This window comes from Agelaius phoeniceus, chromosome 14 (genome assembly GCF_051311805.1).
Source record: "Agelaius phoeniceus isolate bAgePho1 chromosome 14, bAgePho1.hap1, whole genome shotgun sequence".
In the NCBI taxonomy this organism is placed as follows: Eukaryota; Metazoa; Chordata; class Aves; order Passeriformes; family Icteridae; genus Agelaius; species Agelaius phoeniceus.
Genome location: NC_135278.1, coordinates 1,759,474 through 1,787,348, shown reverse-complemented (window position 1 = coordinate 1,787,348; position 27,875 = coordinate 1,759,474). Strand labels below are relative to the sequence as shown.

The 27,875-nt window shown below is 51.6% G+C and overlaps 1 protein-coding gene across 7 annotated transcripts; it reads right to left on the bottom strand.

The window, feature by feature from the left end:
- Window positions 1-47: 47 nt before the first annotated feature.
- Window positions 48-27,875, bottom strand: LOC129125900 (H(+)/Cl(-) exchange transporter 5). Of its 7 annotated transcripts, none has more exons than XM_054641587.2 (14): window positions 27,767-27,860; window positions 27,135-27,187; window positions 17,807-17,956; window positions 11,891-12,042; window positions 10,745-10,844; window positions 9,218-9,402; window positions 8,629-8,751; window positions 7,992-8,198; window positions 7,625-7,705; window positions 5,877-6,419; window positions 5,091-5,277; window positions 3,583-3,981; window positions 1,891-2,107; window positions 48-1,543 (listed from the first exon to the last, which is right to left on the bottom strand). In XM_054641587.2, exons 3-14 carry the CDS (start codon window positions 17,937-17,939, stop codon window positions 1,453-1,455), a joined length of 2,418 nt encoding a protein of 805 aa, XP_054497562.1. In that variant the 5' UTR covers window positions 17,940-17,956; window positions 27,135-27,187; window positions 27,767-27,860; the 3' UTR covers window positions 48-1,452. The 7 variants fall into 7 exon arrangements, with proteins under 7 accessions (XP_054497562.1, XP_054497563.1, XP_054497568.1 ...); XM_054641588.2 differs by having other exon boundaries at window positions 27,135-27,184; window positions 27,767-27,856; XM_054641593.2 differs by lacking the exon at window positions 27,135-27,187 and having other exon boundaries at window positions 27,767-27,875.

Genomic DNA, 27,875 nt, shown 5'->3' with positions numbered 1-27,875 from the left:
AAAACATGAAGAATTTCCCCCATCTCCGGCAGCACAAAACCAACACAGACCAATCCAGACATTTATTTCCCAAGCAGAAGGAACTGGATCCATCAGTGACATCTCTGGTAGAAGCAGCTTTGAGCTCTACAAGGATTGAGACATCAGGTGGAAGCAGCAGAGCAGGGACTGGCTGCTGGATGGCTTTGGAAGATCAAGAATCTGGCTTTTGCTCCTTGGAAAGACAAGGAATTTGTTTGTATCAGAGAGATTTTGAGAGGGACCTAGCCAAGTCAAGCCAGAAGTCCCCACTGCCCACAAACATGGAACTGAGGCCAGGATGAAGAGCATCAGTCTCCCAAGGCATCCAGAAGCCTCCCAAATTCCAGTAAATGGGCACAGTTTTATTAACAGGAGAATCATTTGGTCAGCACTGGGACAGGGACTGAGCACAGGAGGCTGTGGTGGAAAGGGTTTCTTGCATAGTTGTTGGCCAAAGGAGACCTGGGAATTCCCTGCTGGGAATCCTGGAATCCTCCAGCTGAGATCCAGGGACAGGAGCAGGGAACAGCATCTGTGCCCCAGGCACTGGGCTCTCCAGCGGGACAGGGTGAGGAGGAGGCCTCCTGTGCCACATCCAACACCACCGGGCTTGGGGAAGGGCAGGAATTCAGGACTCAGCCTCTGGGATTTCAGTGCTCAAGGGAAATCAAAGAGAAGGAATCCTTGGGAATGGATCAGAGAAAGGCAGCAGGATAGGAAGACACCTGTGAACTCTTCCTATCTCCTCCTTGGGGTTCTTCTGACAAGGCAGTGGCAGAGTAATTAATATATTCACTAATTAATCAAAACCAGCATCTTCCCAATCAGAAACTGGGCCCCATTTTAAGGAGATCTGATGGGGGTAGGGGGTTGGTTTGCTGGGGTTTTTTTCCTTCTTTCAGCCAAGCAGCCTTAGCCAGCTCAATTTTATTTTTCTCTCCCCTATTTTGGCTTCCCAAGGTTGTGATTTTTCCCAAGGGGACAACTGGGAATACACCACCCTGAACCCAGCCCTGTCCCTTTGCCACCACCTGAATACTGTGTGCAAAACCATCCTGCTCCTTCCACACCTCTGGAAGTGCACAAACACCTTGGCTTTTCCTCCCCACATTCATAGCAGCAGTTCCAACAAAAGAAGTGGAGGAAATACAATTCTCTAACATTTTGCTTTTACTCCTTCATGGAACCTTTCCAACGCAACTTCACAAAAGCAACGTAAATAAAGTCTCTTTTTTCCTCTTCTAAAAAGAAGATCATGTTCCACAGATTCCATAGTGCAATTTGTTATCTGGTAGAAAAAAATATCTTCTTCAGCTCCATGGAGGAAAATGCTGGAAACGGTTCCATGGTCTCAATAAAAATAGGAAAGTCTACCCAGGATGGGCTAGAAAGTTTCAGGTATGTGGGACACACAATCCCTACAGTCTGCCTCTAGTTGAAGAGGATGGAATCGGGGTCCTGGTTGGCCATCTGTGCAATGTGCTTTAGTACATCCTTTTTGGTAATGATCCCCAGCAGCTTCCTGGAAAATGAAAAAACGCTTTTAATGCACCCACACTGCCAGAAGGGGCCCTGGCAGGGCCACTTGAGCCCCTTGCAGGTGCTGAAGAGTCTTTTGGGATTCAAAGTGACACCCCACAGAAAGTACTGCACCCTCTGAGGGTGGTAAAACACTGACAGGCTCCCAGAGCAGCTGTGGCTGCCCCATCCCTGGAAGTGGCCTGAACCAGGTTGGACAGGGCTTGGAGCTGGGCTGTCACAAGTGCCTTTGCCAGGCAAGCCCTGCTCCAGGATCCAGCCCCAGCTGGATCCCAGTCCCCTTTGTCCTGGAGCAGAGGGGGTTCTGGCCCCAGGCCCCAAGGCTCCTACCCGTTGTGAGTGACCAGGCACTGGCGCAATCCCAGCTTGCGGAAAATGTCCACCACGATCTCCATGGGCGTCTCGTCTGTCACCGTGAAGGGACTGAGGTCCAGGATGCTCCTGAGCTTCAGCACAGACGGGGAGCTCGGAGGCAGGGGGGGACAGTAGTCAGTGAAACAAATAATTGAGGTGCTCACGATCCCATCCTGCTTCTTCCGGGCATTTTCTGCAAAGAGAAATCTTTGAATCAATATCAGCACTCTTTTCCTTTTCCACTCCTCAGCTCACATTTAATGGCCTTAGAAGTCCTTTCCTTCCCTTTGCCAGAGCTGTTCCCACCCAAGGACGGTGTGATGGGTTTCCAGCCTTTCTTCTAAGGGAACCATGAATCATTAAGGTTGGATAAGATCCTTAAGACCATCAAGGTTAACTGTTGACCAGCACCACCACCATGGTCACCATTAATCCATGTCCTCAAGTGCCACACATTTTTTTGAACACTTCCAGGGATGGTGACTCCAGGGCAGCCTTTGTCAGGACTGGACAACCCTTTCCATGAAAATATGTTCCCCAATATCCAACCTAAACCTCACCTGGGCACAACTTCAGGTCTTGTCCTGTCACTAATTACCTGGGAGAACCTCCAAGATCTCCAAATTTCCACTGCAGGATCAGCACATCAGCTTTGCCCAAAGCCAAGGCCGTTGCATCTCATTGTACTCTGGCCAGGTAAATACAAGTTCTGGAGACCTTTTAACTTCCCAGTTTTTAGAGGAGGTAAATAAAATGCTTTGTACTTTTATGAGTCACTGATTTGGGTCCCATGCAGAGCAGTTAAAGGATTATTTTTAAGCACTCAACAACTGGCACAGGCTCTATGGACGTCATGAGGGTCAGGAATGGAAAACAAGTACTGGCCATCCCTCAGACCTTCAGAGCAGTGCATGTACAGGTACTGTGGGTACCTGCCACACTGCAATCTGACATCAGCCTTCCAAGGCTTCCTGGGAAGGGCCAGGTCCGGCAGCCCAAACACCAGGCTGGATATTCAGAATACTTCAGAATATTTGGAATATTTGATCATGAAAACCCAAATCCCATCCTGTGCATCACTGTGCACAGCTTGGGGACAGGACCACTCTTAATGAATCCCTAGAGATTCCAAGGAACCCAAGTGCAGAAACTCATGGTGGTACTACAGAAGGCAGGCAACGCACGTAATATCCTGATGCACTTGTTCCCCTATTTTATTCCATATTGTCCTAGGCAAGCAGTGACAGGGCAAGAGGACACAGCCTCAGGCTGTGCCAGGGGAGGTTCAGGTTGGACATTAGCAGGAATTTCTTCCCAAGAAAGCTTGCTAACATTGGAAGAGGCTGTCCAGGGAGCTTGAGTCCCTATCCCTGGAGGTGTCTAGGGAAGGCCTGGATGTGGCACTCTGTGTTGTGGACTGGTGACAAGGTGGGGATCGGACACAAGTTGGACTCAATGAACCTGGAGGGCTTTTCCAACCTAAATGATGCTGTGACCCTATGACAAGCCATCCTGTCCTTCACATCCAAGGCAAGCAGAGCCCACCCACAATGCTCAGGGATGCACCAGCTGGCCCAGCCACCAACACCAGGAGTGTGTGTGACCTCTCCAGGTCAGTGACAGTGGCATTAATGACAGCACCTTCACCCGGGCAGTGTCACCCCTCACCGATGGAAATGATGAGGTCTCTCCTGAGGACAAACCCCACCAGGCGCTGGGATGCCCGGGACACCACCACGGGGTAGCCGCTGTAGGTGGTGCTGGTGACGATGGTCTCCACGTCCTCCACGGTCATGGTGTCCTGCGTGATGACCGTCAGGGGAGGGTCGCTCTTGCGCGGCCGCATCACGTCCATGGCCCGTGTCTTGTGCGAGAACTCCTCCTTGGCCTCCAGGAAGGGGTACCCGTTGAGGCGGATGTGGGCATCGTAGATCCCCTCGCGGCCGATGGCGTCGGCCACCCACTTGCTGGTCATGGCTGCTGCCATCAGGGGCACGATGTACTCCAGCCCCCCGGTGAGCTCGAACATGATGACCACCAGCGACACGGTCATCCGGGTCACCCCCCCTGCCAACACAGCACGGCTCAGGTCACCCTGGCATTGTGTCACACCAGCCCCCACCTCTAGAGAAGAGTGGTGCCAGCACAGCTAGCCTGCCCCGTTCAGCAGCACCAAACACAATCAGAACAGCACCAAAGCCTCTGTCCTGCCACAGCACCAGGCCCTGGCACGGAGCTCAGGGTCTCTGCGGGGTTTTATCTTGGCATGGTTTAATTACACTTTTGAGATTCAAGTCCCAAAACTACTCCCAAATATTTTACAGGAGTTTTGTTCCAATATCCATTCACCTTTCAGTGCTGCCCAGCAGAAAACAGAACCATTAATGAAGTCAAAGTGTATTTATCTTCCATCAATTTCATGCAAACAATCCCACAAGGGTCTGGGTTTGAAGGAACCTTGAAGTCTGTCTCATTCCAACCCCTGTCACAGGCAAGGATACCTCCCACTAGATTGGGTTGCTCAAACAAAGTGTATCCCCTCTAAAAAGGCCAAGATGGGGTTTGGTGGCATGTTTTTAGAGGAGAGTTTCTCCTAATAAAGTAGTCCATTAGGACTCCTGTACTATTCCATGGATGAGGGGACTGGGAATTGTGAAAGTGAAGTTCAGTCACATGCACCCAGTCTCTCCAAGTCAGCCAAGAGGAAGAAGTGTTACTGAAAAACAGAGCACTTAAAAGCAGAATTGCATCATGAGATTTAAGGCCAGAACAGGAAGTAAAATGAATTAAAACACCGCAGGAAAATTCAAGTCCCTGGGCAGCCTCAACTGTTCTGGCTCCCACTCAGGAGCTCCCCACTGCAGCTGCTGTGCCCAGCACCAGGCTGGAGATGGCAAAAGAACACCACCAGGGTGAGGAACACATGGCACGTTCTATTACAGAGTTTCCTGGGGTTCCTGAGGTGACACCAGCTCTGATGGTCAGTCACAACCAGAGCTCTTCAGCCACAGAATCACTACAGGGTGGAAGGAGATCGTGTTTAACGTCCCTCCCAGCCCAAACCATTCTGCGGTTCAATGATTAAGGCAGGGATAACCTCTAAGACCAGGGAGTCCAACCATTCACCCACCACAGCACCTCTTCACACAGCCCACCAAGGCCCAGCCCCAGCTTACCCAGACAGGCGGCGGCGCCCACCATGGCGTAGAGGCCGGGGGTGATGCAGTCGGCCCCCGGGCTGCACCAGCCGCTGAAGATGGCCCAGTCATGGTGGTAGAAGGCCAGCTGCTCCACAGCAACCCCCAGCAGCCGGCCCGCGATGGCCCCCACAGCCATGCTGGGGATGAAGAGCCCTGAGGGCACCTGTGGGAACATGGGGCAGTGAGCAGCAGAGCCCAGGGACTGCACAGAAGAGTGGTGGAACCTCAAACCAGAGTGAGGCAGAGGCTTTGCTGGAGCTGAGCTGGAAGGGACATTTGAAAAGTCATCTAGTCCAATCCCCCTGCAATGAGCAGGGACATAAAAACTGTCCATCAGCTCACACCTGGGAACTGCACCTGCAGCTCTAGAGGCTGCACCAAACAACTTCCAAGCCCTCTGAGCAAGGAACAGCTCCAATTATGCATTAACAAATTAAGACACTGATTGCTTTGCAATTAGCTCTTTCATCTAAATCACATATTTATCAAAAAAGCTTGAGGCAGGACAATTTAGGAGCATTCTGTGTCTGGAAAATGGGATGTGGAGCCCTGAGGCACCAGTTTTGTGACTGCATTTGGTGCCCACAGTCAGGCTGGAAGGCTTCTACTGCCCTCAGGGTCCAAGCAGCAGGACAAACAACTGCAGTCTGTCCCCTTCTGACAGAGCTTGGGGGAATACATGTCTGGTTAGAGAGGAAATAAAACTTTAAGGGTCCTGAAGAGCATGGGAAGAACATGAGCTCCTTTACAAGAAACCCTCACCTTCATGCCAAAGGTGAAGATTGTGATGAAGACCTTCATGATGAGGGCCAGTGCCAGCTGCCACATGGCTGTGTACACGCCGGGGCCAGCGGCGCGGTCAGGCAGATCGTCCCCCTTGGTGCTGTTGAAATCGTTCACATACTCGCAGAGCTTGGACGAGTCCAAAATCCCACAGTCATTGAAGAGCTCCGAGATCAGCTCGCTGGTGCTCATCCTGGTGTATTCGTTGGGGAAGGCCAGGATGGCTGTGATGGCCGTCACCACGATCACCTCCAGAACCGGGTACTTCCCCAGACGCGTCGTCTTGCGCCGCCTGCACCAGGCAATGTTGCTGCGGATGAAGAAAGCTCCCCAGAGCCCACCAAATATTCCCAGCAGGATGAAGGGCACCAGCTCCAGCAGATGCCATGGCATGTGGAACTCCACATAGAAGAGCACAAGGCGGCTGTTGCCAAAGGGGTTGATGGAGCGCAGGGTGAAGGCAGCAACCAGTGCGGCGAAGAAGGAACGCCAGAGGGTCTTCAGAGGGAAGTAGTAACTCACCTGAAGAAGAAAATGAAGCACATTTGGTCACTTGAACACTTAGCATGACGCCACTGCAGGGAGTAAAGCCAGGACAGAGATCCATGAGCACTGGCTCATACCCTGCTCTCCAGCCAAGCACCCCAGGCTTGCTCTGGAGCTTCAGTTCAATGAGGACTTCAGTGAGTGGGATGGACCCTGGCTTGCAGCACGTGCATGTGTCCTCTGTGATCCCTGGAGCAACTCACTTGGGTAATAAAACCTGTCACACATCAGCCATGAGCTGAATTGAGAGAATTGGCTCTGCAAGGTCCAAAGTACCAAACAGCAGTGCCTGCTATCACTGCCACCAACTATTACTCAGCTGAGCAAATCCATCCCTGCCTTCCTCTGAAATCCATCCCAGCCCTCCTCTGAAATCCATTCTGGTACTCTCCTGAGCTAAACAGCAATGGTCCTTTCACATCCAGATCAACAGATTAAGGATTAGGTGGTCCTTGGGAAGAAAAGAGGATTGATAAACCAGAGAAGTTTGTTCCCAAGTGTAGGTGTAGAAGAAGGGATTACAAGTGACCTTGCCCCTGATAAATCACAGTTGTACTAATTACCAAAGAAGAAGAACAGCCTTGCCCTTAATGGGTTGCAGCTGTGACTAATAAAGATAAGTGTGATAAAAGGGGTGGGTTGGCCAGTCAGGGAAAGCCTGGAGGAAGAGGGCCTTGAGGGAGAAGACCTTGCAGAGGTAGAGGAGCCCTGAGGAAGAAGGAACAGGGAAGAGAACTGCTGCAAAAGATCTGCTGTGAGATCAGTCTGGGTCTGATAGACGTAGAGCCTGCTGTTGGAGTGATAGCAGAGCTGGGTAAAAGCCTGTGGTCAGAGGCAGCAAGGAAATACTTGCAGTCATCTTCCAGCAGGAAATAGCCAGCAGTCAGAGTCTGTGAGAGAAGCCAACAGCAGGAGTTTGCTGTAGTCACTCAGGATGGCTGAGCTGTAAAGAATAATAAACTGGAACCCTTTACACGTTGTTAAATGAGAGTCTGTGTCTTGGCTCATTTCTATCCCTAATGAAAGGTCTGCTGCAACACCCAGGTACCCTGGGACACAGCTGTCAGGAGAGTGGACAAGGGAAAATGGCCTCAGGCTGTGCCAGGGGAGAGTCAGGTGTTGGACACCAAGAGGAATTTCTCCACAGGCTGTGTTTCTAACCCACAGCATTCCAAGGTTACCTCCTCCAGGCTGAAGAGCACTCCTCCAATGGGAGCTCCAAAAGCCACAGACACACCGGCGGCAGCAGCTGCAGACAGCACCTGAGAGACAGACAGAGGCACTCAGACTCCTCAGCCCTCCCAACCACCCCCCTTTTTCTGATTTGTCTTCATTTAAATTTGTACAGTGTTTATCTACAGCACAGTCAGCTAGGTCTGACCTGCTTTAAGGTAGCAGGGAAAAGGTGGAGTGAGCCAATTCCTTAAGAAGGAGCTCCAAAAAAGTCAGTTATCATGACAGAACCATTTAACCCACAACAGAACCACTTACCCTCAGCCCCAGAGCCCCAAGCCCAGCTGACCTCCCCAGGCTGGTGTCCCCACGCACCTCCCTGCGCTTGGCCTCGTTCTTGCGGTACTTGGTGAAGAGGTGGCACAGGATGTTCCCACAGCAGCAGGCCACGTGGACCAGGGGCCCCTCCTTGCCCAGGCTCAGCCCCGAGGACACGGCCAGCACTAGGGTGACGGTTTTGATGACCAGCGTCCACTTGCCCAGGTAGCCTCTAATGATGAAACCACTTAAGATAGTTTTGATCTGGAAGTCAAGCACACAAAGCTCTACAGGCTTTCATTCAAGCCCTGGTCAGAGCTCCTGCTTTACTGGACATTCCCAATCCTTTCCTACAGCTTACAAAAGTTCCCCTGAGCTATCAAAAGTGAGAGTCCATAAAAATATCTCTCAATGCAAAGGCAGGAGCAGCCATCTGAGTCCTTCCCTGAGGGCCACTATCCCTGCTGGAGGAACACCTGAGCAGTACCTCCTGCAGCAATGCCAGAACATCTGATTTTCCAAGGGACTGCACGGAGACTTTAGTATTAGACATGTTTGAAACAGCTTGGAAAAACACCTACATATGAAGCCATCACCTAAAGTGGAATCTATTATTCCATAACATGCATGTGTAAACTTTGGGTGGTGGATCCCTACCCCACCTGAAAAACAGCCCACTCTCATTCTCACTCACCTCTGGGATCCCTGAGCCACAGGCATAGGGAGCAAAGCCCTTCACCAGGAGCACAGCAAGGAGGGAGAACATCAAGGCCCAGATAACATACATTAAGTAGTTGAGGATATATGCAAAGGCCCCCTGAAATACAGAGGAAATTGCCAAAATCAGATGGTTTCAACTGAAACCACATCAGACCTGGGCACTGAAGTGAGCACAGGGAATCAGCAGGACAGCACATGGAGTAATCAGCTAAAAATTGTGGGACCTGCCCTAAGTCTGAGGTTTCAAGGCCAGGTTCCATTTTCTGGGTTACCAACCATGGCATTCTCCCAGAACGTTCATGGGCAAAATACCCTCTAACAGCACATCCTGGACACAGCAGTGGCACACTGCACCTGAAAATGTGGCAGTGTTTTGCCTCCCCACATCCCCTCCAAGGACAACACCCACATAACCTGTTTATTCACACCCCTTTAGGGCCCCAACAATAAACCACTGAACCACCCAGAGCTTGGACTCCTGACATCCACATCACCCCAGGGATGCTATACAGGCTGTGCAAACAGGGAATTCAGCATCAAAAGCAGTTCCAGGCACCCATCACCTCTCCATGGCCAAGGATCAGCTGGGACCAGCTCTTCCACTCAGGACACTTGTCCCTGTCGGTGAAGGTGGTGTTGGATTTCCAGCAGCAGTGCTCATGGTTGAACCAGAACCCTGCCAAACACACTCCTTCCTTCAGATCTGTCATCCAGTGGGCAGAGATGTCGATCAGACCTGCCAAGGAACCTGGTTTAAAGGGAAAAAAACCAAAATAATTTAATGAGCAGACTCAAACACCTGAAGGTCACAGTCTGCCCCACCAATTTTGGACTCACCTCCCAATACATAGAGCAGTGTGGTATTTCTGGCTACAACTCACTTTCATTCTATGCAGAGCTAAATGATAGGATTTGCCTAGTTTTGAATAATTTCAATATATTGAAAAGAGCAAGTCAGGAAACAGAGCGTGGCTGATGATGTTTCAAAGGTTGACTTTGTGTGTCCAAATCCTGCCCTGCTTCACCAGCAATTAATTCTTCTCAATAACTGTTTGTTAAATACAGCACAGCACAGTGGGAGGGCAGAGAGGGATGTCCCACATTCCTGGGGGACTCAGACAAAATGTGTCACCAGGATCCAGGAGCTGTACCAACAACAGCAACACTGTGACAGGAATAAATCTGAATTTGGAGAAAACATTTCCAACCCTAATTTAAAAAAAGAAAAATAAAGGAAGGGAAAGTTACAACTGTGCCAAGTAAAACAAGGCAAGCAGAGCCAGCACAGAAGAGAAGTCAGGTTTTAAGAGGAATCTTCAAGTCACTTTTGTTAATAACTCCTCCAATCTCAGAACCCCCACACCAAGGCAGAGGCCAGGGACCTCTGATCCACAGAAACAAGTGGCAGCACAAGCTCCAGAGACTGCAATAAACATGCAGCAAATCCCCCAGTTAATGACCAACTGGCCAGCAGCCTTCTTGGGTAAACATTAACACAAGATTTCACTCCATCCCTCGTGACAGATGCTTGCTGCTTCCTATTGGGAAGATTTGTATCCAAGTGATTTATTCCTGCTGCCCTGGGCCAAAGTTTGGATCTAAGTAATATAAGAGGTCTCAGACAGCTGAATTCTGAAAGACACCTGATTTCCAAGCAACAGCTCTCCCTTTTTATCTCTAAGTATAGACAGAAAAAAACCAAAAAATAAGAAACTTGCTGGCAGCCCCTGGAATTAACCTCTTCAGTACCCATGAGGAGCATTCAGCACAGACATTCCCAGTGTTTCAATCAGCTCTACTTTAATGAACATTTTTTATTCATTTCAGAGTTCTATGCCAGCAGCAGACTCAGAGCAGTGTCCAGGACATCTCTCAGCCTCAGTTTTGTATTTTGGTTTTGCACAAATATAGGGTCAAAGCACTTAAAAATTAATTCCCTGTGAATTTACAAGGCAGCAGCAGAGTCCTTGGTGTCAGCACAAGCCCTTACTCCAAAATGCTGCTGCTCCAAGGATCTGCCAGGCCTTGGGGAGGAATGGATCCTGATGCTGCAGTGCAAGAATTAGTTTTACCTGGAGTTTTGCTCTCACCTGCCAACAAACCAATAAGGAGCATCAACAGCCAGCCAGAGAAGGCATCGCTCACACTGTGCAGCAGGGCCCAGGTGGACTCTTTGCTTCTGTTGGTGATCTGGGATAGGGTTTGCAGAAAGAAACAAAAACCTGTGAGGACTCTGACCCACTGTGGTGTAAATGCTCTAAAACTACTTGGTGACACTGTGACTCTGCTTTGAGGAGGGAAAGAAAAAGCACCTGACAGTGGCTGCTCCTACAGCTGCTGCAGCTCTGGGTGTGGGCAGGAGAATGGATCAAGGATCATGGAATCCCAGAACGGGTTGGGTCAAAAGGGACCTTAAAGATCAGCCAGTACCACCCCCTGTCATGGGCAGGGACACCTTCCACTATCCCAAGCTCCATCCAACCTGGCCTGGAACACGTGCAAGGATGGGGCAGCCACAGCTTCTGTGGGCACCTGTGCCGGAGTCCGAACGATACGGACAGAGATTGGGATTGCAGATTTAATGCCAGCAGAGAGGAATGGTCCAGCTGGGAACCAGGCACTGGTGGCACTGGGAAGTGGGACTCAGCCCTGTCCCAGATGCCCAGGATGGCTGAGGCCTGTCAGTCTCACTGCTCCTGACAGGCAGACAAAGGGCGACAGAACAGCCATTGTGTGCCCAGCTGCCTCTCCCAAGGGAAACGTTCCAGCTCACCACTGTTATTCCCCGTGACAAAGCAAGGCAGGAGCAGGCTGGGGACATGGGTGTTTCAGCTAAAGCCCCCCTTGCACTCTGAGCAGATTCCTTTGATTGCAGAGTGCTGTAGTCCTGGGAAGGAATTCTGGAAGAATTGAACTCAGTCTTCTCAAAAAAAAATATTCCCATAGAAAGAGCACCATTCACCAGTGCAAATGTGAGAGCAGAAAACCATACTGGTTCTGTTCTCCAAACCCCCATTTGGAATAAATCAAAGCCTTCAGAAGAGAAGCAGCAACCAAAAAACTGCAACATGTTGGATTTAGTGCTCCTTTTCCTCAAACTGAACTCTCAGCTCCCATCCTAAGGGCAATCCCTCCATCCCAGGGGTCTCCAAGAAGAGTCTCCCTACCCCAGCAAGAGTCACACATGAATTGTCCTGCACTCAGAGCCAGCGAGGAGGAGGAGGAGGAGTTTTTACCTCCCTGTGCCTGTCTCGATCCCTGGACTTCTCTCGCACCCAGTCTATGGTGTTAAAATCCTCGTAGGTGCCCACGCCAGGAAGAGGCTCCTCCAGGAAATCCATCATGGCACTCGTGCCGTTCATCCCTCCTCCATTATACGAGGAGAAGCCTGGTGGGGGAGGAAGGGGGAAAATTGAGCATTTCGTAGTTTTTCCTCTTTTTATAAAAAACCAAAAGTCATTTAGGAGGAAAACCACAGATTTCAATGGAAATAAAGAGCTACTGAGGTTTCCTGAGCTGAATATCACAGGCAAATGTTCCCAGATGACCTGTGCCAGGGACACCCTCCCCAGCTTCAACAGATCACCTGGAGATGGGGTTGCTCTTGGAAATGACTGTTCAGAGCAAAGTAAATCACCACCAGCATCTAGATGGTGCCTTTTCCCCAAATCCAGGACTTGCCATGAGGATATTTTGCCATTTGAGGCAAGCAGATGGGAGAGGGAGAGGACAAAAAGGAATATTTAGGACTTCCAACAGAGCTGAAGGGTATCCCAGGTAGATCTGGCAAGGATGAGAGCAGGATGGCCAGGAAGGCATCAGATGGGAGCAGGGAAACAGGGAAAGCAAAGCATCCAATGGGGCCTGGAAAGCAGAAAGTGGTACCAAATGGGGGCCTGGGAAAACACCAAACTGGAACTTGCAGCTTCCCTCAGGTGAGAACTCAGCCAAACAACTGGGCCTCCTGTCTAACCTGTTCCAGCCCATGGAAAATAATGCTTAGGTTGGGTGTACATTCCCCAAATTCTGGTTCTGGAAGATGCTGAGTGTTTGCAGTCATTCAGAGGGAAAAACAGAAGAGCAAAAACCAAAATCCAGTCAAAACTGGAAGGTGGGGGGAAGAGGAGGGTTAAAACTCCCAGACAGAAGGATAATGGTTGATACTTGAGCATATTTAGCTTGCAGATATCACGAGGGCAAAGGTGTCTCCAGATGGGAAAAATAAGGAATTCAAAGAGCTGCCCTCTGCCCCATCATTTGAAGCAGGGAGGGAAAAGAGCTGTGAAGTCTTCCCAAGCCCATCTCCCAGATTGCCACAGCTGCAGGAAAACAAGATGAGTCATGTACAGAACTGACAACCACCACAAAATAACCCACTTAAAACAGCTCCTTGCTTCACCTGGGACAAAAACAAAAAGATGGAGTTCTGCAGAGCTCTTCCAAATGCTGAGTGCACAGGCTGTGAGACCCAACTGCACTGGGAGGGAAATGAGGCACATTTTCCGTGAGGAATCCCTGGTTTTAACAGCATTTTTAGACCAGAAGCTTGGAAATGCAAAATTAGTATCAAGGCTTCCAGAGATTTCCCCACTGAAACATCCCTGCAGGAAACCCCAGATGCTGCTCTCTAAATCTGATGGATCAGAACCTCCTGGAATAAACCATCCTGACAACAACATGAGCAAGGGAAGAACATGGAACACTGAAGTGCCTGGAACTCCTCCTGCCACCTGTCTGGTGCTGCTCCGAGGACATGAGAGCTACCTGGCACAGGTATCCAGAGAACAAGCAGAGGCCCCATCCTGGTCACCTGAACAAGTCCCAGCTGCAGCCCAGAGCAGGAGCTGGGTTTGTTCCCACAGGAATGACCCCTCTCCCAGAAGCATCCCAATCATCCCTGACTCTGTGCTGCAGACAGCAGGCTCTCTCTGGCTATTCCCTTTTTTTTTTTTTTTTTTGCCTATCTACCAAATCTTTTCTAAAGATCAAAGATACAGCTGTCCTAAAGAAAAGTATTCATGAAGGAGAGTTAACCAAGCTAATAGAACACCCTGAGAAGCATTTTCCACAAGAAGATGAGATCAGGCACATTCCATGCTCACTCTCCTGGAATGACTGCCCAGACCAGTGACTTTGAGCTGTCCTGGGAACACTCTCCCAGCTCAAAGCTTGCCCTGGAGCACCAGGAACCAGAACCCAAGGCACAAAGCAAGCATAGAGCTGCAATGACAGAGGGGCTGCAAGTCCTGGTACCCCCAGCAAGACTCTGATGGCACCTGCAGGAGCCCTCAGGCACAGCCCCTGTGATCCCATCCCATCCACAGCCCCACTGAGCCCATGGGCAGGTGGGATGGGCTGATCCCACTCCAGACCAAGCAGGTGCAGGTTGGAGCCTGATCCTGCCCTCCAGGATCCCTGTTCAGCCCAGCCTGCCCTCCTACAGCACCAGGATTTTTATTGCCAAAGGAGAATCCCGAGGTCTCCAGCCACAGACAATTGTTCATTTGACAGATGATACTGAGAAAACATCTTTATATTTTTTTCAGGGGTAATCTAGAACTACGAAATGGCTGACAGCCATAAATATTTATAAAGATCTTATTTCCTGCCTCAGCTTGCTGCAAATCAAGGATCCTAGGATTCCCAGATAGGAATAAAGGAGGAAAATGAGCTCCGTGATGCCCAAAACACATCCATGACGATTGCACAGATCTCCCTGTTTGTAACATGCACATCTCCAAATCAGAGACAGTGAGTGAAAAGTGACCCTGTCACAGCTCATTTCAAACAGATTTCTCAGTGTTCTGATCACTCCCCAGAAGGGGTTAATTAATGCTCACTTCAGACCCTGTCGAGCTTAGGAAAACCAGGCTGCACTTGGTGAAGCTCCAGGCTGTGCCATGTGCCACCCCACAAAGCCACAGCATTTGCTGACTGTCCTGCCAGTGACAAGGAGACAGCCACGGCACCTGGAGAGCTCCGTGGCTGCTTCCCTGCTCCAGGAAATCCCAGAAATGTGGGGGGTTCACAGGGACAGTGAACAAACAACCATTACACAGCAGAAATCCCACAGCCCACCCAGCCTGCTCCACCACCCTCATCTGGCTCTGCTGCCCCACGGCGTGCACAGACACAGGGACACATTCCCCTTGGCTCACATCTCCTTTTCCTCCCTGCAAGGGTCTCCTCACCCCGGCTCAGCCACTGCCCATCCCGCAGGAGCAGCTCCGGGGGTCTGTCCGTGCCGTGGCCGGGTGCAGGGGGGGCATTCCCGGGGTTTACAGCGGCACTCCGTGCATCCTCCTCCCTCCTCCTCCTCCTCCTCCGGGCGATCCCGCAGCGCTGCTGGGCCCTCCCCGCCCCTGGCGTCACCGGCACCGTCACCAGGGCCAGCCCCTGCAACTGCTGGAGACACTGTCACCAGGGCCAGCCCTGTAACTGCCGGGGACACTGTCACCAGGGCCAGCCCTGTAACTGCCGGGGACACTGTCACCAGGGCCAGTCCCTGTAACTGCCGGGGACACTGTCACCAGGGCCAGTCCCTGCACCCCACCGGGGGACACTGTCACCAGGGCCAGTCCCTGTAACTGCCGGGGACACTGTCACCAGGGCCTGCCCCTGTAATCCACCAGTGGACACTGTCACCAGGGCCAGCCCCTGCACCCCACCAGGGGACACTGTCACCAGGGCCAGCCCCTGCACCCCACCAGGGGACACTGTCACCAGGGCCAGCCCCTGCACCCCACCAGGGGACACTGTCACCAGGGCCAGCCCCTGCACCCCACCAGGGGGACACTGTCACCAGGGCCAGCCCCTGCACCCCACCAGGGGGACACTCACCAGGGCCAGCCCCTGTAACTGCCGGGGACACTGTCACCAGGGCCAGCCCCTGTAACCCATCGAGGGACACTGTCACCAGGGCCAGCCCCTGCAACTGCTGGGGACGCTGTCACCAGGGCCAGCCCTGCACCCACCAGGGGACATCTCTGGACCCACTCCCGCAGCTCCAGCTCCTCCCTGTGCTGGGCCCCAGGGCTGGGGCAGCTCTGCAGGTGGAGTCTCACCTGAGCAGGGCAGAATCCCCCCCTCCCCTGCTGCCCACACTGCACGATCAGCCCAGGGCACAGGGAGTTTCCAGCATCATGGCCAGGGCAAGTTGAGCTTCTGATCCACCAAGAGTCCCAAGTACTTCTCCTCAGAGCTGCTCTCCATCCATTCTCCCCCCCCAGGCTGGATTTGCTCCTGCCATTACCCCAACCCAAGTGCCACTTTTGCTTCACCCAACAGCCCAGCCCCAAGGATCCACCAAACCCAAACCTTAACCATGGAGGGACACCCAGGCACAAGCACTCTGCTCACCACCTCCCACATGGGACACTTCCTGCTCTGCAGCCCATTCCCAAATCTCTGCCCCAAGTCACAATGCAGCTCAGGAAAGCACATTTATCAACAGTCTCCTGACAGTGGTGGGTCAGTCACTGTGTACTGACAGACAAACCCCTTTCTTTTCCCACCCAGCTGACATTTTCCTTACTTAGTAACTCCCAGGAACGCTCTTTGCTCCCTGTCTTTCCAGCAGGCAGGCACTGAATTTTCCTTTTGTCCTCTGGGCACAGTCAGACTTCAAAAGCTCTCCCAACACACAGCCGCCTTTATCTCACCTTTATTCAGTGCACACAGAGCTCAAAGGGGCTGGTGATTAAGTTCCTCGGACTCCAATTTGCTGGTGATAACTTGTCATTCAAGCATTGTCTGGGAGGCTGAAACTCTGCACACTCCCCACATTGACTTTGGTCTCCCTGATAAAAGCTCCCGGGTTCTGTGTGAGGTCAAGGAGGAAGGCGGGTGAAGAAAGCAGGGGAGATGAGCCAGCTCAAAGCTCCCACTTCAATTTTAATTTAATTTTTAATTTGAGATGCAAAATAACTCGCTGCTAAATCCTGTTTGTGCTTATAAGCACCAGGGAATCACTGAGGGTAAACTGGGCACTCAGACCTCTGATTATGGAGTCACAGACAGCTTTGAGTTGGAAGGGACTTAAAGCTCATCTCATTCCACCTCTACCAGGGGAAGAGACACCTTCCACTGTCCCAGCCTGCTCCAAACCCCAGTGTCCAACCTGGCCTTGGATACTGCCAGGGATCCAGGGGCAGCCACAGCTGCTCTGGGTACCCTGTGCCAGGGCCTGCCCACCCTTCCAGGGAAGAATTTCTTCTTAAATCTAACCTCAATCTTCCCTCTCTCAGTTCAAACCAATCCCTGTCACTACCTGCCTCAATTCTTGCCTTTAAAACTCAAGGAGAAAAAAACTTTTAAAATGCCACAGAGAAAATGAGACCTTCCACCGCTGGAACACTTTTGAGTCTTCCTCTGAATGGAGGGGAGAACTTTGGTCACCCTCTCCCAGCTGGGCCCCCACAGCTTCAGGTTTCACACTGGCACCCCAACATCTGCCAGCAAACATCTGAAGTCAGCAGGGGAAGTTCACAGGGAGAACTGAAACTGGCATTTGGGCAAGAAGCTCTTCCCCCTTTAAAGTTTCCTCTTTTACTTCAGTGTCACCCTCCCCTGAGGACCTGAGTACTTGTCAACAGAGAGAGCCAGGGGAAGCACTCCTTAGAGTTCAGCATATCCATGTGGATTCACCCCTTCTCCATGAATTTCACTGCTCTGACTCCAGGAGGAGGAGCAGATCCTCTGGCCAGACAAGGGGTGGCAGGGGAAGCACCAAATCCTCTGTGCTGCCACGCAGAGAGATTCTCTCCACGACAGAAAACCTCCAAAATTACAGATAAGCAAGAAAGGAAGGGAGGGGACAGTCTGTGCTCATATCACAACCCTCAGGAATGGCTCAATGCTGCAATTTCATGGCACTCATATCCCTCCCTCCTGCCACTGCCAGCTCTTCTCCACAGAAGCTACTTTGGAAAACTCCAGGAAGGATTCTCCTGAAGCCAGAGGATATGCTCCATGTCACAGCCCAGGAGCCACACAGCTCCAGCATGGAATCCTGCAAACTCTTCACCCTGCTGCCAGGAAACACCAGACCCATCCTGGGCAGAGGCCAGCGGGACCCCCACAGCAAATATTCCCATTAAATCCTATCCAAAGCCATCAGGAAAAACAGAAAGGGGAGAGCTTGTGGGTGTTACCTCCCATCTCCCTGTCGAGTGGCGGGTCATCGTCGGCCATGGAGAAATCCATGGATGCTCCAGCTATTTCCAGCATATCCTCATCGCTGGTGGCACTCTGGAAGCTCCCCCGACGAAAGCCCTTCTGATCCATGGCCAGAGCTTCCAGACCTGCCAGCAAAGGGAAGCTTTTTAGAGCACAAGCAGGAAAACTCATTTTCACACCCAACTGGATTGACACTTGACCCTGGAGACCCAGAGGCTGCACTGCTCTTCCCATGGGAAGGCTGGATGCAGTGACGTCACCTGAAGTTCAGGCTGGAATTCCAGTGTTAGCCAGGGCAAGAGCCATTCCACATATTATTATTATTATTTAATTTTTATTAAATAATCTCCACACATGCTCTCAACAGGTTTGCAATGATTTTTTTATTGGACCCCACCAATCTCAAGGAGCTGCCCATGCCACACCATGACAAGAGATCCATTGTCTCTCCTCCTCTTTTCTAGGACAGCAGAGGAACTACAAAAGCACAAGCTCTGAAAACATAATAATAAACTAAATGGGGGGGGGGGGGGGGGGGGAAGTCAGATGTGAGCCACAAAAACAGTTCTTGCCACATGGAAATGGGAATCTTCACATTTCCGAGAAGACAGAACCACAGAATGGTCTCAGTTGGAAAGGACCTCCAAGACCATCGAGTCCAAACTGCCAAATCCCTGCCTTGTCCCCATCCCAGAGTACTGACTGCCACCTCCAGGCCTTCCTTGGACACCTCCAGGGATGGGGACTCCAAACTTCCTTGGGCAGCCCCTTCCAATGTTAGCAAGCTTTCCTGTGAAGAAATTCCTCCTGGTGTCCAATCTGAACCTCCCCTGGCACAGCTTGAGGCTGCCCTGGTCCTACTGACCACACTGTTATTGATCCAGGCCAGGTTGCCTGCCTGGACTCACTGCTGGCCACGTGCAGTTTGCTTTTGCAAACACTGATTTTCTTCCAGAGAATTAAGACATAAACCAGTTACATAGCTCAGACCTGTTCCAGGAAGGGAAACATCAGCCAGCACTTCCCAACAGGCTGAATTACACACTCTGCAGAAAACACTTCCTATTACACAGAAGAAGCCATCACAGTACACTGCACAGGGTGCTCTCTGCTGAGCCTTACACTGTGGAACACCATGTTTCTTAACTTTTACACCATGTTTTCTCACTAAACTGCCACAGAAGAGCCTGGCAAGGGGGGAGACAAGGAGAGCTGGGTGCTTGGGAAGGTACACGAGCAGCTGCACACCCTGAGAGCACACAGACAGTGGGGCCCAGAGAGCCAAGGGCAGGAGAAACCCAGGAATTCAAACTTATTTGCCAGTGATAACAATTCAATGGCACTCAAGTGTTGTGATGCTCTTACAGTAAACTGCTTCCAGGGAGCACAGAAGGTCCAGCTCCCTGCCTGAGAGGCAGGAATGGCCCAGTCAGCCTGGCAGAGAATTAAGGGAACTGTGCTCATGTGTCTCAGTGCTCGTTGCAGCATAACATGGTTTTACAGATATTTTCCAATAAGATTCAGTGGGTAAAAATATGTGGGAAATGGGGCAAAAATATCTCTGTATTTGTACAATCCCAGAATGGTTGGGGTGGGAGGGATCTTGAAGTCCATCTCATTCTACCCCTTGCCATGGGCAGGGACACCTCCCATGTCCCAGGCTGCTCCAAGCCTCACCCAACCCGGCCTTGGACACTTGCAGGGATCCAGGGGCAGCCACAGCTGCTCTGGGCACCCTGTGACAGGACCTCTCCACCCTCACAGGGAAGAATTTCTCCCTAATTCCATCTAAAGCTCTCTGGTTTGCACAGAAAGCAGCAGTTCCTGCAGCACAGGCAGAGCAACAGCATCTCCTGCTCCCCTCAATCCCTCCCTGAGCTGGTTCTCATTGACAGCTTTAAAACCCAAAAGCACAGCAGCAAACACGGCACCTTCCAACAACAGCAGAGCCCAGAGAATGCTTGGCAGCACAAGAAGGACACACAGGAGGATAATTCCATGCTCACTTCTCCTGTCAGATCGAGACAAGAGGTTTAAGACACTTTTTCTTACCAAAACACTCCCTCTACAGATACTTTCCCAGGCACAAGGAATAAAATTAAATAAAAAATAGACCATTTTCATGTTTATCTGGTTGTTCATTTACCCCAGTTCTCCATCGAGCAATAGCTGCCTCTTTGCAAAGGCCCTGGCGCTGCCAGAACCCCCGGAGCACTCATACATACCCCAGGACTGCCAGTGTCCCCAACGCCCATGGGACACCATCCTCCTCCAGCTGCTGCCATCCACCTCCTCCACCCTTCTACTCCGTCCTGGTGCTCCCCATGGCAGTCAGAGAAAGGGAAGCAGCAAAGCAGAACCCGGCAGGGTCCCCAGGCTGCTGCCTGGAAGTGACTCAGTGACAGCGCTGGCAGCAGGAAGCCGGAGCCTCGCTGCCATTTCCAATCCAAAACCCAAGCATTCCAAGGTTTTCTCCTAGCTCCAGGCTGAGTGCCACCCAGATGGGCTCCCTCAGTCTCGCTGTACCACCCATCCCAGTGGCACCATGGCAGCAGGGGATGGGACCGGCACTCCAGAGCTCCGGCACCCCACGCTCACAGCAGCCCTTCCAGCACACAGGCTTGAGGGTTTCCCAGTCACAGCATGGAAAAAGCTCCCACAGCATTTTTTCCTCCTTGTCATGAGAGGCTCGATCCCAGCTCCAGCAGCACCAAATGGAAATCACACCAGGAGCACCCTGCCAGGAGCAGGCAGCAGTCCCAAGCAGCCGCCTCAGGAGCCATTCCTGCTGTGGGAAGGAGTCAGCTTACCACCTAGTGGCTGTTTCCACTGGGAAACCAAAACCTGCATCACAAGACTGGGGCTTCTTTAAAGATCAGCAAATCTAAGCTGAGCTTTGACAACTCAGGGCTTTCCTTCCTTGCCAGCCCCAGGTGGTTCTCAGGCACATCCCTTCCCCCAAGTACCAGACCACTGGTGTATAAACTAGGAAAAAACTGCAGAATAAGCCAATTTTAACTGACTATAAAAAGAAAGGAGAAAAAAAAAATGTAGCATTTGGCTGTTGGGTCAACACTCCTGGTGCCTGGCTGGGAGCCAGCAGAGCCAGGCTTTCATGGTCCTAGAATGGCTTGGGTGGGAAGGGACCTTAAAGCTCATCCCACTTCTACCATGGGCAGGGTCACCTTCCACTATTCCAGGTTGCTCCAAGCTCCATCCAGCCTGGCCTTGGACACTTCCAGGGACAGGGAGTCCACAACGTCTCTGGGCAACATCATCACTCTACAGGCTTCCACCAACACTAAAAAATCCCCACATTTCCCATCCTAAACAGAGGAAGGGAGTCCATGAGGGTGAAACTCCACCTATGAGTGAACTGAGAGAGCTGGTTTGGATTTTTCTGTATTCCAGCCCTCGAGACATGGAACCCTCTACAGGAGGAGCTGAACTGAGAAGCCTGGTGCACAGGTTGTGCTGCCAAATCAATACCCCAGGGAGGGGCCAGCCCTGTGTCCCCATGCTGTGACAAAAGAGCTGATGATTTGCCTCAGGCACTTCCCAAGACAATGTTATTTTTCCAAGCCATATTCTCCTCCAATTCCCTGTGCTGTATGAAGTGACCACAAACAGTCTCAGATTTGGTTGAGAGGAAACTACACCAAATTTCCAAGGGCCTGGAGTGACAGGACAAGGGGGAATGGTTTCACCCCTACAGAGGACAAGGTTAGATACTGGGAAGGAATTCCTCCCTGTAGCAGTGGGGAGACCCTGGCACAAGCTGCCCAGAGAAGCTGTGGCAGCTCCATCCCTGGAATATTCAAGGCCAGGTTGAACAGGGCTTGGAGCACACTGGGTTTGAGGAAGGTGTCCCTGTCCATGGCAATAGATGGTCTTCAAGGTCTCTTGCAGCCCAACCCATTCCAGGATTCTGACAGCTCCATTCCCAGGGTGGCCACAGAGGACGCCGGTGCTGCCCCAGCCTCGCGCCAGGGCAGGAGCAGGATCCTGGACAAGCTGTCCCTGCTGTCCCACGGGCACAGAGCTGGCCCTGGCACAAGGCTGACCTCACCAGGCAGCCTCTTGCCCTCGGAGGCTGCTCCAGCACAGGCAAACACATCCTGGGAATGCTGCCTGCGTTGGCCAGGGCTGTCCAGCCACGCCAGCCCGAACAATAGGTTTGAGACAAACTGGGAATTCTACCAACACAGGCTGAACACAAAGACTTGCATTGTTTTAGGGCTTGTTTGGGGCTCCTTTGCTGTTCTCTGACGCACACCCTCACAGGCCCTGGGAGCCAATACTGCAGGCTCTGCTCTGACATCCCTCCAGCAAGGTTACGGGGCTGTCATACATCACCAGTCACAGCAGACAGCAGCACGTGAATCCTGTGGCAGTTTGGGTTTCCCAGGCACCCGGGCTCACAGGGTGTTGTGGGATTCACTGCCATCCCAGGATGCACAGACACACAGAGCCATCGTCCTTCCATCCACACCAGGACCACCTCTTCTGGAACAATCCACCATTCCACAGAGCTCTGCCCCTCAGCCCAGGACACTGAAATACTCAAACAGAGGCAAACAGCAACACACCCATCCCAAAACCACCCCAGCAACTGCTCCAGCAGCAGGTACAGACCAAGGTGAGTGCACAGATGTGACCGAAGACACTGCCAGCCCTGTTCAGAACCAGCACCAGTCCTCCAAAAGCCAAAATAAACACTGTTAACACTAATCCAGCTGAGCTGGGAGCACTGATACATCACAACTCAGAATCAGGAACACATTTTGACTACTTATTCACAGTTATCTGCCCCATCCATTAGTTTCACTACAAAACATCTTTTTTTCCTCCTAAACTTTCCATCTTTACCATTTTAGCTCTCACTTAAAAAGCCACAATCTCTGCTCAGCCACCTCTTCCCAGGAGTTTCCTCACAACTATTGCCAGCTTCCTTTCCTTTTTGCTTAACGTTTTGACTAAAAGCAGCTCAACATGAAAATGCCCAAGACCAAATTTACAGGTAGCTTGTGGCCAGTTGAAGGGAGGTGGCTACTGGACTCTAAACTGCATTTTCCAGACTAAATCCAGTCGTTTACAGCAGTTTCCATACTCAAACACAATAACAGCTTCTTTGCCATTCCTAGCCTCTGGGAATCCAGGATGGTGTTACAGCTCCGTGTGGGAGGATCACCCTGTTTGCCCAGCATAGTGTGGGAATTTATAAAATTAAAGGGTTTTGGGACAGCTGCAAAAGGCAGGCCTCAGAGACAGCAGAACTGTGATTAGAGCTAAGCTGTAGCCATGAGATAGGTCAGCAGAAAAATTATGTAAGAAGTAGAAAAGTAAGGACAAATAGAACAATGGTCTGTGTATTAACGTTTGTCTAGAATAATTGTTTAAGTTGCAGAAAAGTATATTTAGCAAGATATTAGGAAGTTTTAAGTTTAATAATGGAGCTGTGTGTATTGTATTTTAAGGCTTACAAACAGATATTGTATTTGAAATAAGCAAGCATTGTTTTAATTAAAAGTATGTGTGCTTATAGTGATTGGATAGAACTACTGTCAATATGTTTTTGTTTTGTGTGATTGGTCAAAAAACTTTTAAAGTAAGTTGTAACATTAAGTTACAACAACAAAGTTGCTGTAAACAAAGTTGTTTACAGCAGTTTCCATACTCAAACACAATAACAGCTTCTCTGCCATTCCTAGGCTCTTTGGGAATCCAGGACATTGTCACAGCTCCGTGTGGGAGTATCACCCTGTGATAAGGCTGGTAAGGGATGAGGAGCAGGTGCCCATGGGCAGCCTGGTCCAGCACACCCTGCCCACGGCCCAGCACCGCTCACCCAGCCCCAAGCGTGGCCCGCACAGACCCAGAGGGGAGCAGCCTGAGCTAACGGGGCTGGTTTGCACCAGGCAGCAGCTGGGACAGGGTCCCAAGGCTACAGCCCCACAGATTCATCCCAATGCACAGCAGAGTGTGAAAACAGCCCCAGCACATCTGCCACAAAAGCAACGGGGAAAATGGCCTGGGTGCAAATGAGATGTTAATAGCTAGAACCATGGAATTCCAGAATGATTGGGGTGGGAAGTGACCTGAAAGTTCATCTCCTGCCATGGGCAGGGACACCTTCCACTATCCCAGGTTGCTCCAAGCTCTGTCCAACCTGGCCTTGGACACTTCCAGGGATGGGGCAGCCACAAATAAGAGAATTCTCTTCTCTGCAACAAATAAGAGAATTCTCTACTTCCCAAATAAGTAAGTTACTGGTTTGTGCATTTGTTCTGTAGTGTTTTGTAAGCTCATTTCCACTTTCCAGTTATAAATGCCTCTGCTGAACTCACACACTGTCCATTCACCACCACAGAGGATCCACACCTTTGGATCACATGCCTTACACTTATCCCATTCTTCCCATATCTGCTATGTTTAGTTATTCTCCTGGAATTCAAAAGGAAAAAGGATCTGCTGTTACAGATCTAACAGAGAAAGCTGATGCCCAAAGCTGTGCCAGACAGAAAAAAGCCAAATAAAATACCTGATAAAATACCATCTCACCTCAAAAATCACTTCTTTTTTCCAATTTTTCTTTCTCCTTTAATTGTTTTAAGGACTACCGTGGCTACAAAAGCAAGACTTCAACAGATATTTTCAATGATATTTTATAGTCCAGTTTAGTGTCACACTTGCATCGAGTCCCAGCCAGAAATCTGTTATTCCATGCTTTGTGAACCCACAGCTGGATCTCTTCCAGCAGAACACCTTCCCCTTTTGGTGTTCTTTTCAGGAGACACTTCTCAGCACACCCCAAAATCCAAACAGCACCACATGGAACCAGGTCCAGACTCATTCTGATGAGAACTAAGCTCTGCCTCTTGCTCAGCAAGGTGGAAAACCCCCACCATACTGAAATATGGGCTGCAACAGGTTTAACAGGGGATTTTCAGGTGCACAGAGAACACAAAACACCCAGCTTGCACAAAATCCTAGGAGAGAACAGGCTAGGAAAGCCTCCCTGAGGTGAGGGAAAGGGTAAGGGGACGAGAGCCAGAGCCCAGGCTGGGGCTGCTGAGCCCCTGGGGAGCCACGTGGCTGACGTGGAGCTGCTGCCAACTGCAGTGGGAATTACTCGGTGAGAGCTGAGCACACCAGGTACATTTCCAAGCCCTCCCTCTCCACAAAATCCATCCCAGATGCTCAGCACACAACATGGAGATGATTTTATACATTTTTATCAAACCACAGGATCTCATTCCACTCACAGGCACCTCCCTGACCTGAACTACAAACTCTCCTTCCTTGCCAATGGTTAAGAAATGAACAGAAGTTCCTGAAGAAAGAAGGAATAAAGGCAGCCCTTTGGAAGTGCTGGAACACAGCCCAGCCGCTCTGACCCCCACTGCACTGAGGCAGAACAGGCTGGCACAATAGCACAGAGCCAGCACAGCACTGGAGCCACTCTCCAGACTCATTGAATTTCCAGGGATGGTTCCAACCTCTTCCCAAAGCAGGACACACATTCCAACCCCACTTTCCACCCGGCAACAGCACAAACTGGGACATTTTGGGCCCAAGTATTCTGGAGGAAAAGCCATGAAGAGGAAAAGGGACTATTAAGAAGAAAGTCAGGGATATGATGGAAATATCCCACCCCAAAACGCCACCAGTTGCTCTGTCAGACCAAAGTGCTCAGCTAGGCTTGCTCCTCTCCCCAAACTCCAGGGACAACCACAGCATCCTTGTTCCAACTAAAACACGTATCCATCCACAGAGAGCAAGGAATGGTGGCCTAAACTGCCAGAGGGCAGGGGGGATATGTGGGATACAGGGAAGAAATTCTTCCCTGGAAGGGTGGGCAGGCCCTGGCACAGGTGCCCAGAGCAGCTGGGGCTGCCCCTGGATCCCTGGCAGTGCCCAAGACCAGGCTGGACACTGGGGCTGGGAGCACCCTGGAGTCCCTGTCCCTGGCAGGGGGTGGGACTGGATGGACTTTAAGATCCCTTCCAACCCAAAGCATTCCATGACCTATAAAACCAGGGCTCACAGTCCCTCACAAACACCTGCTGTGAGGCTGTGCTGCAGCACCAGGAAGGGGTTGTTATCCCAGAGGAAACAATTAAAGGGCTGATGCACAGAACCATTCCCACCCATGCCGTCACCTCTGCACTCACACCCAAATCCAAGCTGCTGGACAAACCTGCTGGATAAGTCCGTGACCAGACCATGGCAAGGTCAGTCAGTGCCAGCCCTCACCTGTCTGGGCAGCCTGGGGCTGCAGACATCTCAGGCAACTCCCAAAACACCCAGGGGACGAGGGGTACTGTGTGGATGAACTCTGTGTAAACATACTCCAGGTGAGAAATTTGGGGGCCAACTTGCCTTCCTTTACTAGCAGCCACATCCAGCTGGAGACACAGCTGGTGCCACCTTGCACAACAAGGAGGGAAGAAGAAAATGAGGGACTGTGACAGAGGGAAAGAAATTATCTGGGATTGGGGGGGGGGGGGGGGGGGGTGAAGGTACATGCAAGGTACAGGAGCACAAATCTCAAAAGATATTTTGGTGCAGCCAAGTGTGAGGTCACACCCCCCAGCCCATTCCCTACCCCGTGCACAGGGTGGGGCCATTCCCAAGGGGGCAGCTCAGCACAGCCAGAAGATGATTTGGCTGCTGCATCCCAAAGAAATAAAAACAATGATCTATTCTACACAAGCACCACCCATGCCGCCCATGAAAACAAAAGCAATCCTGGTTTTGAGTCCTCGTGGGAATAAAGGGAGTCAGAAGAGCAGTAGTGTCTGCCAGCCATGTCCCCACAGTCTCCCAGGTGCTCCCAGTCCTGTCCCGTGGACTTCTGAGCCTGGAACAGAACCACCAACACCTGGAAAATTCCAAAGTGTGCATTCCACAAACACCTGCTCTGAACAGATGTAATAAGTTGTATCATTCATTTCATTCTGGCTGCAAAAACCTGAGGAACACGATCCAAAATTAAGGAAGGCTGTAAAGCCTGGACAAGGCAAAGCTCACAGCACTCAGAGGCTGGGAACACAGAGTATCACAGGATTCCCAAACAGGATTGCCCATCCCTCTCTACTCCTAGAGATTTCATCAGAGGTGAGCTCTCCATGAGCACCCAAACAGACCCAGAGGGACACCAGCTCCACCCCGTGCACTGCAGCAGGGACAGACAGGAGGGAATCCCATCCCATTCTCTCCCCCCAGCACCGGCATTCCCCACAGAGCGGTCAGCAACCATTCCAGAGGGTCATTTATCCATCCAACAAGCTGTGTCAGTACCTTCTGCCAAGGATCAGCTGATCCTGCCGCCACTCTGGCACCTCCTGGAGCTGCTGGATGAGAAAGAGGGCTTCAGGCAAGGAAGCCCAGCCAGGACACAGGGCCCTCCCCAGGCTGAGCCTGCACCTGGCACAGGGGGGCTGCTGGCACTTCACACAGGGGACTCACGGAGTCACAGAAGGGCTTGGGATGGGAGGGACCTCCAAGCCCATCTCCCACCCCCTGCCATGGGCAGGAACACCTTCCACTGTCCCACGCTGCTCCAAGCCCCAATGTCCAGCCTGGCCTTGGGCACTGCCAGGGATCCAGGGGCAGCCACAGCTGCTCTGGGCACCCTGTGCCAGGGCCTGCCCACCCTGCCAGGGAACAATTCCTCCCCAGTACCCCAGCCCGCCAACCCTGCCCTCCGGCAGTGGGAAGTCACTGACTCCTGCCAGCTACGGGCACGTCCCTGGCCGACGCGGGGATCCGCAAGCCCCGGGTTCCGTCACTGCCCCGAGCTTCCACCACCGCCTCCGGCAAAGCTCCCAGTGCGGCGGCCGCGTTCCTCCCCACCGGGGCCCAGGGCACGGCCGCACACATCGGAAGGGAAGAGGACGCGCTGTCGCCTTGCCCGGGCCCTGTTCCCGTACCTCGGCCTGGCCCGTCCCGGGCCCGGCGCCCGCGGCACCTCCGGCGGCTCCTCCGGCGGGGCGGGCGGAAGGGGCGGGTCCAATTGTAGGCGTGGCCAGGCGAGACCAC